Source organism: Urtica dioica, chromosome 11 (assembly GCF_054948205.1).
Source record: "Urtica dioica subsp. dioica isolate 48M chromosome 11, U.dioica_male_clone48M_v1_H2, whole genome shotgun sequence".
Lineage (NCBI taxonomy): Eukaryota > Viridiplantae > Streptophyta > Magnoliopsida > Rosales > Urticaceae > Urtica > Urtica dioica.
Window position 1 is genome coordinate 5,572,828 of NC_142766.1, and position 14,619 is coordinate 5,587,446.

At 36.8% G+C, this 14,619-nt stretch overlaps 2 protein-coding genes across 2 annotated transcripts; one reads left to right on the top strand and one right to left on the bottom strand.

The window, feature by feature from the left end:
* Positions 1–545: 545 nt before the first annotated feature.
* Positions 546–2,165, bottom strand: LOC149380839 (metal transporter Nramp6.1-like). Its single transcript, XM_089601219.1, has 5 exons — positions 1,981–2,165; positions 1,801–1,896; positions 1,653–1,691; positions 1,417–1,604; positions 546–690 (listed from the first exon to the last, which is right to left on the bottom strand). The coding sequence occupies exons 1-5, from the start codon at positions 2,092–2,094 to the stop codon at positions 546–548; spliced, it is 582 nt and encodes a 193-aa protein (XP_089457345.1). The 5' UTR covers positions 2,095–2,165.
* Positions 2,166–6,631: 4,466 nt separating this feature from the next.
* On the top strand, positions 6,632–8,150 carry LOC149380840 (transcription factor bHLH94-like). Its single transcript, XM_089602128.1, has 3 exons — positions 6,632–7,148; positions 7,314–7,667; positions 7,784–8,150. The coding sequence occupies exons 1-3, from the start codon at positions 6,723–6,725 to the stop codon at positions 7,886–7,888; spliced, it is 885 nt and encodes a 294-aa protein (XP_089458254.1). The 5' UTR covers positions 6,632–6,722; the 3' UTR covers positions 7,889–8,150.
* The last annotated feature ends 6,469 nt before the right edge of the window (positions 8,151–14,619 follow it).

Sequence of the window (14,619 nt, forward strand, 5' to 3'; positions counted from 1 at the left end):
TAATATACAAACATTTATACACATAATTAGAAAAATAACAAACTTAAACATTTAACAATACTAGATAATCAATTTTTTGTAAATCATAGATAAAAATTCACTGTATTTTATTTACAGGCGCAAATTGAGGAATATACCCAGAAAATAATTTTCGCCCAAACCTTATTATTTTCTTATTTTAAATTTTTTTAAAAATTGATAACAAATCGGGGAGTTAATATTGCGAAAATCGAGACTGAATTGTTGATGATATAACCATTTACACACGCATTTGGTTTTTCATTCTCGAAAAAAAAATCAAGCGAGAGAAAAAACCAAACTAGCTGGATGACCGATATCAACAATCATCAACGAAAAAGGTTTGTTTTTTTTATTATTATTATTATTATTTACAACTGGTTTTTGTTGTTGATGCGTTTGTTTCTTGGATCTTCAAAGTTTTCGAGCAATTTTTTGGGTTTATTTTCGCGATTTGAAAAATTAAGATTTTTTTATTTTTATTACCCAAAAATCCAAACACCAAACGGTAGCGTCCGCCAGAGTATCTACTTCACCTCATCAACCGCCTTCTTCCCCTTCTTCTTAGCCGGTTCCGACGAATCTTCTTCCTTCTCCAACGCCATCGCAGGAGCCTCAGTAACGTTCGAAAAACTCTCCTTCAAAAGCAAATTATCTCGTCGATCACGGACACTGCATCAAGATTTTTATTTGAATATTGTAAATTTTTATTTGAAAATAACTATTAATATGTGTAAATAATTATAAATTACTGTAAATTATTGTAAATTTATATGTAATTTTGAACTACGATTATATGAGCAAGAAACAAGAAAAGTAATTGCTGCTTATATTTTGGGCACTAATATGATTTCAACAATTCACGTAATTATGTCGAAAATAAATATTTGCTATATTTTTGGAAATAGTAACTCTTAATACGATTAAGTCAACTAAATAATTAATTTCTAGATTTAAACACATAACATAATTCAAATTTAAATGAATAACTGCCCAAAATATTCAAATAAAAACGTATAATAAATGCGTTAATATCTGTTAATACGTGTCAATAACTGTAGATATTTTGTAAATACACTAGTACAAAAAAGATCTTTAGGTGCGACTTTGGGTGCGACTTTTCCGCACCCAAAAGTTCACACCTAAAGGTATTATGTTACATTCTTGAGACCAAAATATACAATTATTTAATTACATAAAAAAAAAAAGAGAACATCGTTTTCAAACCCTCATGCCTCTCGTACCTCGTTGTCCAATACACATTTCTTTTGTCAATTGAAAAGAAAATGAAAAACAAAAACATCTGTAACACACAAAATAATAAAATAAAAAGCATAAGAACAAAACATGAGAGTAAGAACAACACTCTTCTCTTTGTTGAGTCTTGACTCAGTAGACTAGTGAGGCAGAGTAATATCAGCCAAGTCTTCTCTGAATGGAATGGCTCCAACTCCAGTGTGGCCATTTTCCATCTGCGAGTGATTGGCCGGCTCGTACTTCTCCGGCTCGACGAAAGTCACCACCGTGTCTTTCGGAAACACGAGGATTCCGATGAACACAGTCAACCCTTTGGGCAACGAGCTGTGGATGATCCAACCCACAAACCCCGTGCTCAGATAGTACACGTTGATGCCGATGATCCCGTACCCCAGAATCCATGACACCACTATGATCTGAAAAAAAAAAAAAACACGTATCATTTATATTATTAATCAACCTATATATATAACAATGTATGTTTTTTGGTTTTTGTTTATGATTAATTTGGCTAAAAATACTCACAAACATGGAGTTCTTGTGGGGCCCCATTTTGGTGGCGCTGCTGCTGAACTTGAGGAGCGGGATCAGAGCAAATGGGAGTTCGAACGAAAGTATCATCTGAATTGTACAAACTCAAGCACATTAGATATTTGGTTGAAGAAAGTGATGATTGATATAAATACAGTGGTACGAAGAACGAACAGAGGCGATGATGATGAGTCTTCCGGCACCGTTGGAGCCTCCGATAATGGAAACGATGAGGCTCGGAGTTATGGTGATGGACCTCGTCAGCAGATTCCTAGTCCATGTCTTCATTTTCAGGTCCAAGAAACCCTTTCAAAGAAAAAAATCATCACCAAACGAGCCATAAAACACTCCAGAATCATCAAACTAATCTCAGAAATTAAAAGCCCCAAATCATAATTCCTCAACCCTAATTTGTTTTCCAATTTTCGGCCAAAAATTCAAACACACATCAGAATTCCCAGCTTTAAAACCCTGTTTTCAAAAATTCATAACTCACTCAAATCTCAACGGATTTACACGTTCTTGGTCATTTTAGAAAGCCCATAACGTCTACTTTCCAGGAAAGATATCAACAAATCCAAATTAAATCGGTACTGATCTGACCACGTCAATTTACAGAGACTGTTCACAACGAACTTAAAATCGATTCAAACTCACGTATCCGAGCACAAGAAATACAATCCGAGCACCAAAACGAGCTCAAACTCACTTAAATTCCACAACCCAAGCTCAGAAATCAAAATCCCCAAATCAAAACTAAGAACCCTAATTTTTTCAAAAATCCATTTCGGGTAAGAACTTTTCTTACCTTGATTTCATGAAATTTCTTGTTCCCGGTGCTCTCTCATCCTTTTCCCGGGGGTGACTCATGGTCGGCGTGCTCCGGTGACTCGCGGCCGTCGTGGCTCGTCTCGGTCGGAGCGCACGCACAAGGAGGCTCGGTCTCTGGCCGGTGGCGTGCTAAGGAGAACAAGGACAAGAAGATGAAGATGAGAGGATGGTGATGATGGTATGGCCGAGTTGTTCTTGTGGCCGAGATATATATAGTGAGCTGGAGAGAGAGAATGTGAGAGAGAGAGATAGTAGGATAGAGAGAGAGAGAGTAGGATAGAGAGAGAATGTGTTCTTGTGGCCGATTCAGACTGAATTTTTTTTTATAACATGACCTAGAGTTTGGGTGCGACTTTGTCGCACCTGGTAGCATATCGCACCTAATAGCTTTTTTGGGTGCGAAAAGTCGCACCAATAGCCTTTTTGGGTGCGAAAAGTCGCACCCAATGTTTTGACCGCTCAAAATTTTATACAAAAGGGGGGAAAAAGACCGCTTAAAACATTTGGACTTTGTCGCACCGAAAAGGTAACCTTGATTATTAGGTGCGACTTTGTCGCACCCAAAGGTATTAATGAACTTTTGGGTGCGACTTTTCGCACCCAAATTTAAAAAATCAGCGAAATTTTTTAGTTGCTTCAATGTCTTTTGGATGCGACTTTTCGCACCCAAAAGTCTATTTTGGTGCGACTTTTAGGTGCGAAAAGTCGCACCCAAAAGTCATCCGCACCGAAAGACTGTATTTGTAGTAGTGATATCTATTATTATGTATAAATTTGAACTATGATTTTAAAGAACATAAAATCAGAAAAAATAATTGTTGCGTATAGTTTGGCTATTGATATGCTACCAGGAATCGACGGAATAATACAGAAATAAATGATTGCTATATTTTTTGAAATATAAGAGAGATTTTAAAATTTAAATTTTTAAAAAAAAATTGTCTTATATAAACTGTCGAATTAATAATAATCAAAATTTAAATAAAAATTCGGAAATAAAAAAGAGAAAAAACTTGAAAATCATAAAATTTTCTGATAAAGCTACGTCATCTTGAGACTATTTATGAAACGTTAACTATTTAACAATGTCAAATATTTAAGTTGATTATTTTTCAAATGGATTCATACTTATATCCATGTTTTTAATACGTACATACGCATAGCCATTATAATTATTAAGGCCACGACAATTCATTACGTAAAAAGTGAATTTAATAATCTACAGTCACAGAGATTTGGTCATCATCCAGAGGACTTGCGTTTTTCAAATGATCACAATTATTAAGGATTTTGGTTTTCTTATGCCAATTTATTTTCATATATATTATGTTTTACTGGTGGAAGCAATATTTACGATATGAGCGCTTATTTACTTAAGCTCAGGTTGTTAACTTATATTATTGTGTCGTTGAAGAAAAACAAAGGGTAAATTATAAATCCATTTTATTAAATTTTTTGTCAGAGCGGAAATAAATTTGTGTTTTTTCATTTTTTTTTTTACAAAGTTTTTTCATTTTTGTTATCCCGTGAGCTTTCTACATGCATGAACTAAACTATGTAACTTTTTAATAATTTTTTTTTTTAATTATTATAGCCAACTTCGTTAGCGAATTGGTCAAGGCCTCATCATGAAAAATTAATAATTCATGCCAATATTGTATGTGTTAGTATTAGATGCTAGAATAATTGTTTTTATACTGGTAAGAATGAAATAAAAATGATATATATATATATATATATAAACATTTGGGGGGGGGGGGGGGGGGGGGGGGGGGGGGGGTGGTGCAAAAGTGTGCAAAATTAGTGGCGCACATCGCACATGCCATTAAAATTCATTGTAGGAGATTGTTAGACGCAAAATAGATGTTTAACACTGACATCACTGGACAACTCTCATTGGATCTTCACTTGAAGCTATGATAGGCAGACACTTAAATGAACGGTTAAAATCAGTGAAGAGTTTCAGGTGAGCACTGTGACTCAAATGCATGCTTTATTTACAAAGTAGAGAAAAAAAAAACCTTATACTGGAGGAAGTGAGAAAATCTTGTCAACCATTGGTTTCTGAAAATGGTATTAAATAGTTGATTTATGATGAGATGAGCTAGCTGATCAATAGTAAGCATCCATTAAAAGAGGAGATGTATTGAGGTCTAAAAGAACAAAAAATCGTCTTGTACTATTTATTGACAAAAGTCTTACAACAATGATTCTGTGAAGAGCAAACAAATTCCGAGCCAGCAAGCACCTGGCTCAAATGAACTAAACGAAATTGTCTTTAAATATACATGAATTTAGTAAAAAACAAAAAAACAAAAAAACAAAAAACAAAAAAGAAAGAAAGAGAGAAACGATTGAGGGCGCTGAAAATTAGGTGAAGTATATGAGTGTATGTGCGTGCGCGCGTGTACAAATGTTCTCTTCTCGCTTTCCTCTCAGTTTTTATAGAGGTTATGATTGGTGTTCCAGGGTTGATCACACTCACGACCTAACGATTATTTGGTAACTGCACATGTCCGCGTAGAGTGGGTGATAATTTGTTATTTGAGTCTTATTTGTGCTAACCGTCTTAGTACGTGTTCTCGGGCGATTGATTGAAAAACGTGATCACACTTTTTTAAAATTGGAGTAGTTTTGACCCGCCAAGTTCTCTTCTCTACGAAGTAATGATCAAGAAGGTTGACTCTTACTTTATGAGTGTTTTGCTCTGTTCTTTAATAACCCTAGAGTCTATTTTTACTTGGAGTTATATGCTAGATTCATGCCATTCTCGGTAGTTTTGAGCTTTTAGCTCGGCATATATAATTTTGGGGACATGTACGAAAATAGAAGGAAGATTGGCCGGTTGAGAACCAATTTATTTTCTTAAAATCATCGCGCCGTCTCTCTTGTTTTGACATTTTGAACGTTGATTATGGTGTACCGATTTTCAGTTCCCATTAAAAGCATGCTCAACAAGTGAATTTCAGAGTCTTGCAAACTTGTGGTCGTCATATTATACGTTTTGCAAAGTTTCATGGTCCTTCGGAGTCTTGCTAACCATGCGGGGATTTGTTGGTTTGTGCTTTATTAGATTCATTTGAGCCTCTTGCTGGATAATAAGTTGATTCGGGTCGTGGTTCTATTGGGCTTAACTTGTATGACTTTAAAAACAAAGTTAGGGTTCACAAATCTCTAATTTGTCACGTTCTAATAAATACACGTCTTTTGTCTTTTTGTGTCTTTTTCTATACCTCTTAATTTATATTATGATATGTCATCACTCTTTTATTAAATTATACAAAATAGTAATTTGAAATTAATTAATGAGCAAAATATTTAAATGGTATGTTTTCAACAAAATAGCGAAAGTCCAAAGTGACGTTCTAATTTTTTTATTTTTTTTTTATTTTACAGTGTCATTAATAATTTTAACGCTGGATATGAGCAATTTTCCACTTTAAAAAAATTAATTATATTGCCTAAAGAATTATTGAATCCTGATACGTATACATTTTTGTAAATTTTGGCTATATTTTCAAAACCTAGACTATTTTGTAAATCCATTCATTTCAATTAGTATTTAGATGTAAGAAAAATAATAGCATGTCTTAATATAGCTGGAGAAACATAGAAGAATATATTCCGTCCTGATGTGTTTCAGACTCTCGTCGCCAACTGAGATAACTAATATGTAATTAACGTACCGTTTTTAACTCTCTTTGTTTTACCATATATTTGATGAGATTTATCGACTGCAAACTCCTGTCAATCAGTTAGAAAAAACATGACAGATCATATAGTTTTATATGATCGCAGTGGAATGCAATGCCAATATTCAGCTGATTGTATCACTTTTATTTTCAGGATTTAACTATGTTTCCCTATCAATTATACCCCTGATAAATTTAAGTTAAATTTTATTATTTAACTCACGTGTGAGCATTTGCTGTACCTACGTCATTTAGACTATGAGTATATGCCCTTTTAAAAAGCTTATAAATCTCTCATTTAAAAGAGGAGACATATAGCTAAATGAGAGAGAGAGAGAGAGAGAGGTTTAGTTATTCTCACTACTACTTGCTGTTTTTGGTGTAAAGAGAGAAATGGCACTAGAAGCTGTAGTATTCCCACAAAATCCATTTAGTTATTACATGAGCAATAATGATTGGAGCTATGATGGTCTGCTCAGCTTTGATCATGATGATCGAGACCACTCGCTAGTCAATTCCATCAATATCTTAGAGAACCAAGCAGACAATCATCATCATGAGGAGAATTGGAAAGCATCGACCTCGTCGATAGTACCGGATGTGGAAGAGCTCAATTTCTCGGCGGAGGAAGTAGGGCAACATTTCGAGACGAGTAATAGTGTTCGTGGGAAGCGAAGGAGAAAGAGGAACGAGAAGAACAAAGAGGACATCCACAACCAGAGAATGACTCACATCGCCGTCGAGCGTAACCGCAGAAAGCAAATGAACCACTATCTCTCCCTCCTCAGATCCATTATGCCTCATTCCTTCGTCCAGAAGGTACCACAAAATCTTCCTCTTATTTATACCCAATTGTAATAGTGTATTTTTTATTTATATATATATATATATGGGTGTTTGTCGCTGCAAAAGCAAAAATGTACTAAAAATATACATGTTCAGAATTCTATATAATGTGATTATCTGGTATGGGGTGTTTTCCAGGGCGACCAGGCATCAATTATAGGCGGAGCGATCAACTTCGTGAAGGAGCTAGAGCAAAAAGCACAGCTTCTGGGCGTCGGAAAATTAGAGGAGATTGATAAATCAGACGAACAAGCTGTGCCTTTCTCCGAGTTCTTCACTTTTCCACAGTACTCCACCGGAGAGTGCCACGCTGCCGTGGCTGACGTGGAGGTCATGATGGTGGAGCGCCACGTCAGCATCAAGATAAGGTCCAAAAGGCGGCCGAAGCAGTTGCTGAAGCTGCTCTCAGCCCTTCACACCATGAGCCTCACTGTTCTTCACCTCAATGTCACAACCCATGGCCAAATCGTTCTTTATTCCCTCAATGTGAAGGTATAATTAAATCATTTTGTTTATATTTTAGAATTCTCAGCATTTGCTCCTGTATGGCGCAATGTCAGGTGAGTATGTTGATTTATAGATACTATTTGAACTTGATGGGTTGACAGGTGGAGGAAGACTGTACGCTGAGTTCAGTTGATGAAATCGCCACCGGTGTTTACCAGATTCTTGTTAAAGTTCAAGAGGAAGATCGAGCTGATATCTTGAAATGAAACTCCATGGATCAACTGTTTTTAATCCATTATCTGCTTTATATTTTTGCTAGCCCGTAATCCAGTTAATTAATTAGCTGTTGTCATTTAGTGTTTTTTTTTTTTTTTCGCAATGTTACTGGTGATCAGAATATCAAGGCCGTCTGTATTTTATTTTCTGTAGTCTATGAGTAAACTAAGAATATTGTATATGTATTCTTATGAAAAATATTCTCTAATATATTAATCGGGCTAAGCTAAGACCGGCGCGTGCCTTCAGACTTCTTTATTTTTCATTATAATTTTACTTCTTTATCTATTTTTGCATAAACACCCTTTGAAAGCTATATTATTCACAGATACCATATAAGGACAAATATGTCATTCAAAGTAATAATAATTAAAAAGCGATTCTAGTTTTAGTTTGTCACAATTTTAATCTTTAAATACACTATAGAAAAGTCCTTCATGCCCGGCCGAAGTGAAAGTTTTCGTATGGTGAGCCTCTAATAGTACTGCCTTCCATTTTTTGTGTTTTTGAAACGCCGTATCAACTCTCAAATGACTTAATTGTTTTCACGCCGCCTAAGACCGTCTAGTTTAGACCTGAAAAAGTAAGAAAGAGAAGCCGATGTGGGGTCCAACCAAAGCCGACTTAATCTCAAAGAAGATCGTCATTGCTTTAGGTCCATACTTTATGATAGGTATATAAATATGAAGAAAAGTGTCCCAAAAAAATAGTGTAAAAAGAGATAATATATATATATATATATATACATATATATATATATATATTCTCTTCTTTTTACTAATATTTTTGTTCAAATTATAGTTTTGATAAGAAATAAGAAAATTGTTATGGGATGATAGTATTTGTGGCAATTTCTCAATGAAAATTGTTTAGCGTTCGTGCAGCTTTACATAGTTTACTAATTAGCTCATTGTTTTAACCCACAAAAAATACTAATATTAAAAAGCTAAAAGCCCATATAGTTTACTTACTTGCATAGGTTGAGTACAACTTTTTTTTTGTTTTTTTTTTTGTTTTTTATTGTATCTTGCATTATAATTTTCAGGATCTATCTTCTTTTTTTATTCATTTATTTGTGTAATTTGCTCCCTATATTTGAATTAATCTTGGTTTTTTTTATTAATTATTGTGTATTGCCAATAAATATTAAATTGATTTGAAAACAGGTAAAGAATAATATTGGTTGCGTTTGGTTGAGATTAAAATGCTCTGTTTTTTCCTTTAAAAAAAAAATGCTCTGTTTTTGTTTTTAGGAAAGGCAAAACTGTTTTTACAAAAAAACTTCAAAAACGATTTTAGATTTTGTACATAAGGTGAAAAAACTAGGATTCTTAGCTTTTAGAAAAAGTGATTTTAAGTTTGCTATACAAATTACCGTAATATCCTCGTACAAAGTATTTCTAAGTCATTTGTATGATATTTTAAATTCTATCTCCCTTCATAAATTGAGAAAATTTTTGTACCATGATACATAATTTTTCTCTATGCCTCATCTTTTTTTCTATCTAAGAGTGAAACTTATTAAAAAATTATTTGTGCATTTTATTGGAATGTCGTTGGCCGTTGGAGTCTAATAGTAGTTTGTCTTGTTACGTTATATATTTTTCTCTTTGATTTTTTTTAGAAAAAAATATTATTCATATATATATGCATATAAATAAACATATTAATAATTTTTATTTAATTTTTAAGAAAATGTCTATTTTAGTCTTTTTACTATCATATATTTATTTTACCAAACGCTAAATCAACTTTTGTTATCAGTAATAACTGTTTTATAAACAGTTTACCAAACACTTGTCAATTTTTGAAAAAAAACACTTTTTAAAAAAAACAAAGCTATGTCAAACGGAGCCATTATATGGTAAAAAAATTATCAATTGATTATGGTATTATTCAGATTAAACAAATATGAAAAAATAGATATAATCTAAAAAAAGTACGTTGTTCTTTGTTTAGATTATGTTCTCATTGAAAAAAAATAACAACTAAAATTAAGTTTTTTTTTCCTAAAAGATTTCGCTTTAGGCCTCATAGTATGTTAAGCCGGTCCTGGTGTTGATGTCTTGCCAATGTGGAATTAGTGGTAAGTGACATACTTGAGTCCAAAGCTTTATTAGCTCTGGGTCCGAAATCCCGATCATGATATTTTCTACCCCCATAGGGAAAGGTCCTTTTCCGTTTTGGGTGGTTGTGAGCGAGAAAGGATACGAACTGTTTCTTGTTGCTATATATCCCCGAGAAGGAAATTGTATAGCACATATAATTTAGACTTGTCTCTTTGAGTTCATACATTTTATCTTAATTGAATGAGTCTCCTTGTATTATCAGTTTTTTTTTTAAATATATGTTGTTCATAATTATATCTCTTATGAGTCATTGGACAGTGTTGACCTAAAATATTAGTCCAACAATATCTCACGAAAGACACAAGATACCGAGAATTCAGTTCCGATGATTCCGAGTGTTTAGGCAAGACTTTTCCAAACTACAGACTAATCTTGTAGAAGAAAGAAAATAAATGAGGGTGCTGAAAAGGTGAAAGTTATGGCTTGTATTCTTTGTGATTGAAAAATAAGTGTCCCTCTTCCATCGAGCTCATCTTCTACTTATACACGTTTCGAGTCGAGTACGTGGGGTGATCAGTCTCATGTCTTTGAAGATTATCAAATAACCGCTCCAAGGTCGTGTGTAGTGGGTGGTTGTTCTTCGTGTCCTCGGCATAATCGTCGAGGTGAGCGTTTTGACTAGTCTTTGACCTATCAGCTTCTCTTTTCTTCAAAGTTTTGCATGGTAGGGTTTGTTCTTGACTTGTGAACGAGTCGTTCCTTAACTTTCATGAGTTCTCGGGTCTACCTGACTCGAACTCGATGATGGACGGATCTTGTTCTCGGGACTCCGAGTAACCTTCTCGGCCAGTTCGGATTATGCGTTTAAATCCCTATATAATAAAGACATTGAATCTATAAGACCGAGTATTCAAAATACATTTTGAGAACTACTTTTGTTCTCATTTAAGTAAGTTTCGAATTCAAAAATGAAGGAGGAGAGAAGGGGGTGGCACTGTAACATGGCTCAGCCTGAAGATTTATTAGCCGAAAAGACTATTTTTATGAGAATAATAACTAGCCGAATTGCATGTAACTATTATTAACATATTAATAAAACTTAATGCAGACATATGAATACAAAAATTAATTTTTGAAATATAAAATCAATACAAATTACCCTTACTAGTCAACAAAATCGGGAGGGAAAGGCTGATGAGTATTGGATAATTTTCCTAAAATGATATTGCTCTTCCACGAGTGTTGGATTAGACAATTAAACTCTCAAGATACAATGGTGAAGAAGACAAGCTTTGCACCACACGGCTCAATTTTAGCGAACAAAATGTGTGCAGATCCAAACAACACAATTAATAGAGGTGGAAGTGTTTGAAGAAAAGGCTTAATACGAATGAGAAATGCCCAATGTCTTTTACAAGCTCATTACTAAACGACACTATAATGGCATGTTGGGAATTATTATCCCTATAACCGTACGGAATATAAATAATTACCATACTAGAGCTAATTAATTAAACGATTATATAAACGATCTAGATTTACTAATTGAATACTAACAAGTAGAGAGCAATTTTAACCATGCGATAGATAAGAGATGAAGGGATTTTCAGAATACTTACGTGTTTGGTATTCAGGTACAGAAAACTTTGTTCGAGTTCTTCGTGAACCAATTCTGAGCTCAAATTACTTGATCTTCAAGCTTTGATCTTTAGTCTTGAATCTTAAATTTTTATGAATCTGTATTGTCTTTTTTATTTTGAAATTCGGGAACGACGATAGGAATTTCGTCGATTGGATCTCCAATGATGATACCATATTCTTCCAAAGAATACAATGTGGGATCATTCGTTATCTCATAACGATCACCGAATTAGGAGTTTGGGTCATAGTCATGTTTTTTGGATTGGAATCACGAATTCTAAGGGAGAGAGAGAGAGAGAGAGAGAGAGAGAGAGAGCAAAATTCATCCATCAATGAGAAGGAAGAAAGGGGGGGGGGGGGGGGGATTTTGCTCTATTTCGTATGTTTTTGGTGTTCTCCTTTGCTCCTATTTATAGTGGAAGGAAAGAGATATTGGAAACCACTCGATTTTCTTATTCTCCTATATTCATTTCTATAACTTTTTCTCTCAACCATCAGATCAGAATCTATAATATTTTTTTATGGAAAATGGCTCAAGGCCTGTCATTAAGGCATATCAGCCTTGATAAAGGAAAAAAGCTCAGGAGGAACACTCTCCTCCCAAACCAAGTCTGTAAAGGCTGCTGCACTCTTTTTTTGCCAAACTATGGGCAATAAAATTACAATTCCTCGAATGATAACTTACATTAAAAACTGAGAAAAAAGGCCACAGCGCTCGGATATCTGCAACGATCGCGCCAGCCTCCAAACAGCTCCGGCGCTCTCCGGTGATTAGAGAAACCGCTGTCAAGCAGTCCGTGTGGATGATGATCTTCCGGAGCCCCCTTCCAATGGCTAGTTTGATCCCTCTCAGCACCGCGAGGAGTTCTGCAACCAGCGGCGAGAAAGGCCTAGCATAGGGGAACGCAAAAGACGCCAAAACCTCCCCGTTGCTCCATCTGAAAATGCCGCCGACCCCGCACCTGTACTGTTCGGCTAGAATCGCCGCGTCCACCAATAAGTCCACCACATCATCAGGAGGAGGAGACCAGGTTTGTCGGAGTGTGCTGCCCTCCGAAGGCTTCGCCTTCCAACATCGATTCGCTTGCCGATAGTCGTCCAAAAAACTTGCTGACCAACTGACAAGGTCAATCAAGTTCCGGTGTCGGCCTGTGAAAAGTTTGTCATTCCTTCTATTCCACGCACTCCACGCAAGCACGACAAAGCAATCATAGTCCTCCCTTGATAGCCTCTCCTTCATTTTCATAAAGAAACCAATCATATCCCCGGAGAATCTCTCTTTGATATCCGCCCACCAACCCGTGGCTTTCCAAAGAGGTGAGATCTTCCGGTTGCTCCATATTACGTGGAAGTTGGATTCTGCCGCCAACCCACATCTCGAGCATCTGGGGTCCACAATCATACCTCTCCGAGCAATGCTCTGGCTGGAAGGGAGCCGTCCTCTAGCCAAGCGCCATATGAAGGTGCGGATCTTTGGCGGAATTTTCAGCTTCCACAAGTTAGTCCAGTAGCGAGTCGTCAGGCTCGGGTTTGACGAAGTTCCGCCTGGCTGGAGGTCACTCAATAGTCTGTAGCTCTTCACCGAGTAGTTTCCGTCGTCGGTGTAATTCCAAACGAGCACATCTTCCCGATCCCTCAAGCCATCATGAATCTTGAGAATCTCAATGATGTCCGTCTCCGAAAACTACTCTCGAAGTAGAGCCTCGTTCCAAAGACCACACGGAAGTTTTAAACCTGACACCTTGACTCCCGACGGGATTCGAGAGTCAAACCGAGGTTTAAAGTTTCACGGTCTCGGAATCCACTTCCCGGTTCGGGCCTCCACGCTATCACCATTGTCGATACACCATCTAGATCCTAGCTCAATAACCTTCCGACCCCATAGAAGACTGTTCCATAAGCTCGACCCGTGCTTAGAGCCCGCGGCCCGATGGATATCTGTTTCCGGGTAATATGAAGCTTTTAACACCCCCAAGGATTCCGGAGACTTGGCCACTCGCCACACACTTTTGGCCAAAAGAGCTTGATTAAACCATTCTAAGTTTCGAAAGCCCATACCCCCGCTCTCATTCCTATCGCAAAGCTTCGCCCACGAGCCCCAATGCATCTTCCTCTTTTTCTTGTTACATCCCCACCAAAAATTAGCCGCCATACTTTGGAGGTCCGATACAATCTTTTTTGGGAGCTTGAAGCATTGCATGACATAGCTCGGAACCACTTGAATCACCGCCTTAATGATCACCTATTTCCCGGCCATAGAGAAGAAAGGCCCTTTCCATCCTTTCACTTTTTTCCAAACGCGTTCTTTGAGGAACCGAAAGATCTCCGCTTTGCTCCGACCCATCGTCATTGGGAGGCCAAGATACCGGTCATGACCCGGTGTTTCTTTCATGCCTAAAACCCGCACCATTCTCACTCTAGGTCCCTCTTTAACAGTCCGACCAAAGTACAGCTCCGATTTCTCGTAGTTCACCACTTGTCCCGAGGCATTCGCGTATGCTTCAAGACAACGCTTGACCGCCATCCCTTCATGCACCAAGGCCTTGAAGAAGATCAAACTGTCATCAGTGAAAAAGAGGTGAGAAACTCTAAACCCCGGGATCCAAACCGTACTCCCCTAATCACCCCTCGAGACTCCGTTTTTCGGAAAAGGGCAGAGAGCCCCTCAGAGCAAAAAAGGAAGAGAAACGGCAAGAGGGGGTCCCCTTGTCGAAGGCCTCGTTGGGGCACGATGTCACCTTTCACTTCGCCATTGAGGATGAATGAGAACCGAACCGACCGGACACACTTCATAATAAGCCGGACCCACTTTTCGTCATAACCAAGCTTCTTCATGATTTCTTCAAGGAAAGACCACTCAACTCGATCATATGCCTTTGACATGTCGAGTTTTAAGGCCCCATATTGGCCATTTCCGAACCGTCCTCTCCTCATGGTGTGGAGACCTTCAAACCCGATCATAACATTGTCGGTGATTTGTCTGTCCCCGACAAATGCACTTTGGTTCTCCG

Coding starts and splice junctions, on each gene's coding strand:
- LOC149380839 (XM_089601219.1), bottom strand. CDS start 2,094: ATGAAGACATGGACTAGGAATCTGCTGACGAGGTCCATCACCATAACT. Junction 1,897..1,980: donor GACTCATCATCATCGCCTCT/GTTCGTTCTTCG, acceptor TGTACAATTCAG/ATGATACTTTCGTTCGAACT. Junction 1,605..1,652: donor TTCTGGGGTACGGGATCATC/GGCATCAACGTG, acceptor GGTTGGATCATC/CACAGCTCGTTGCCCAAAGG.
- LOC149380840 (XM_089602128.1), top strand. CDS start 6,723: ATGGCACTAGAAGCTGTAGTATTCCCACAAAATCCATTTAGTTATTAC. Junction 7,149..7,313: donor CTCATTCCTTCGTCCAGAAG/GTACCACAAAAT, acceptor GGTGTTTTCCAG/GGCGACCAGGCATCAATTAT. Junction 7,668..7,783: donor TTTATTCCCTCAATGTGAAG/GTATAATTAAAT, acceptor ATGGGTTGACAG/GTGGAGGAAGACTGTACGCT.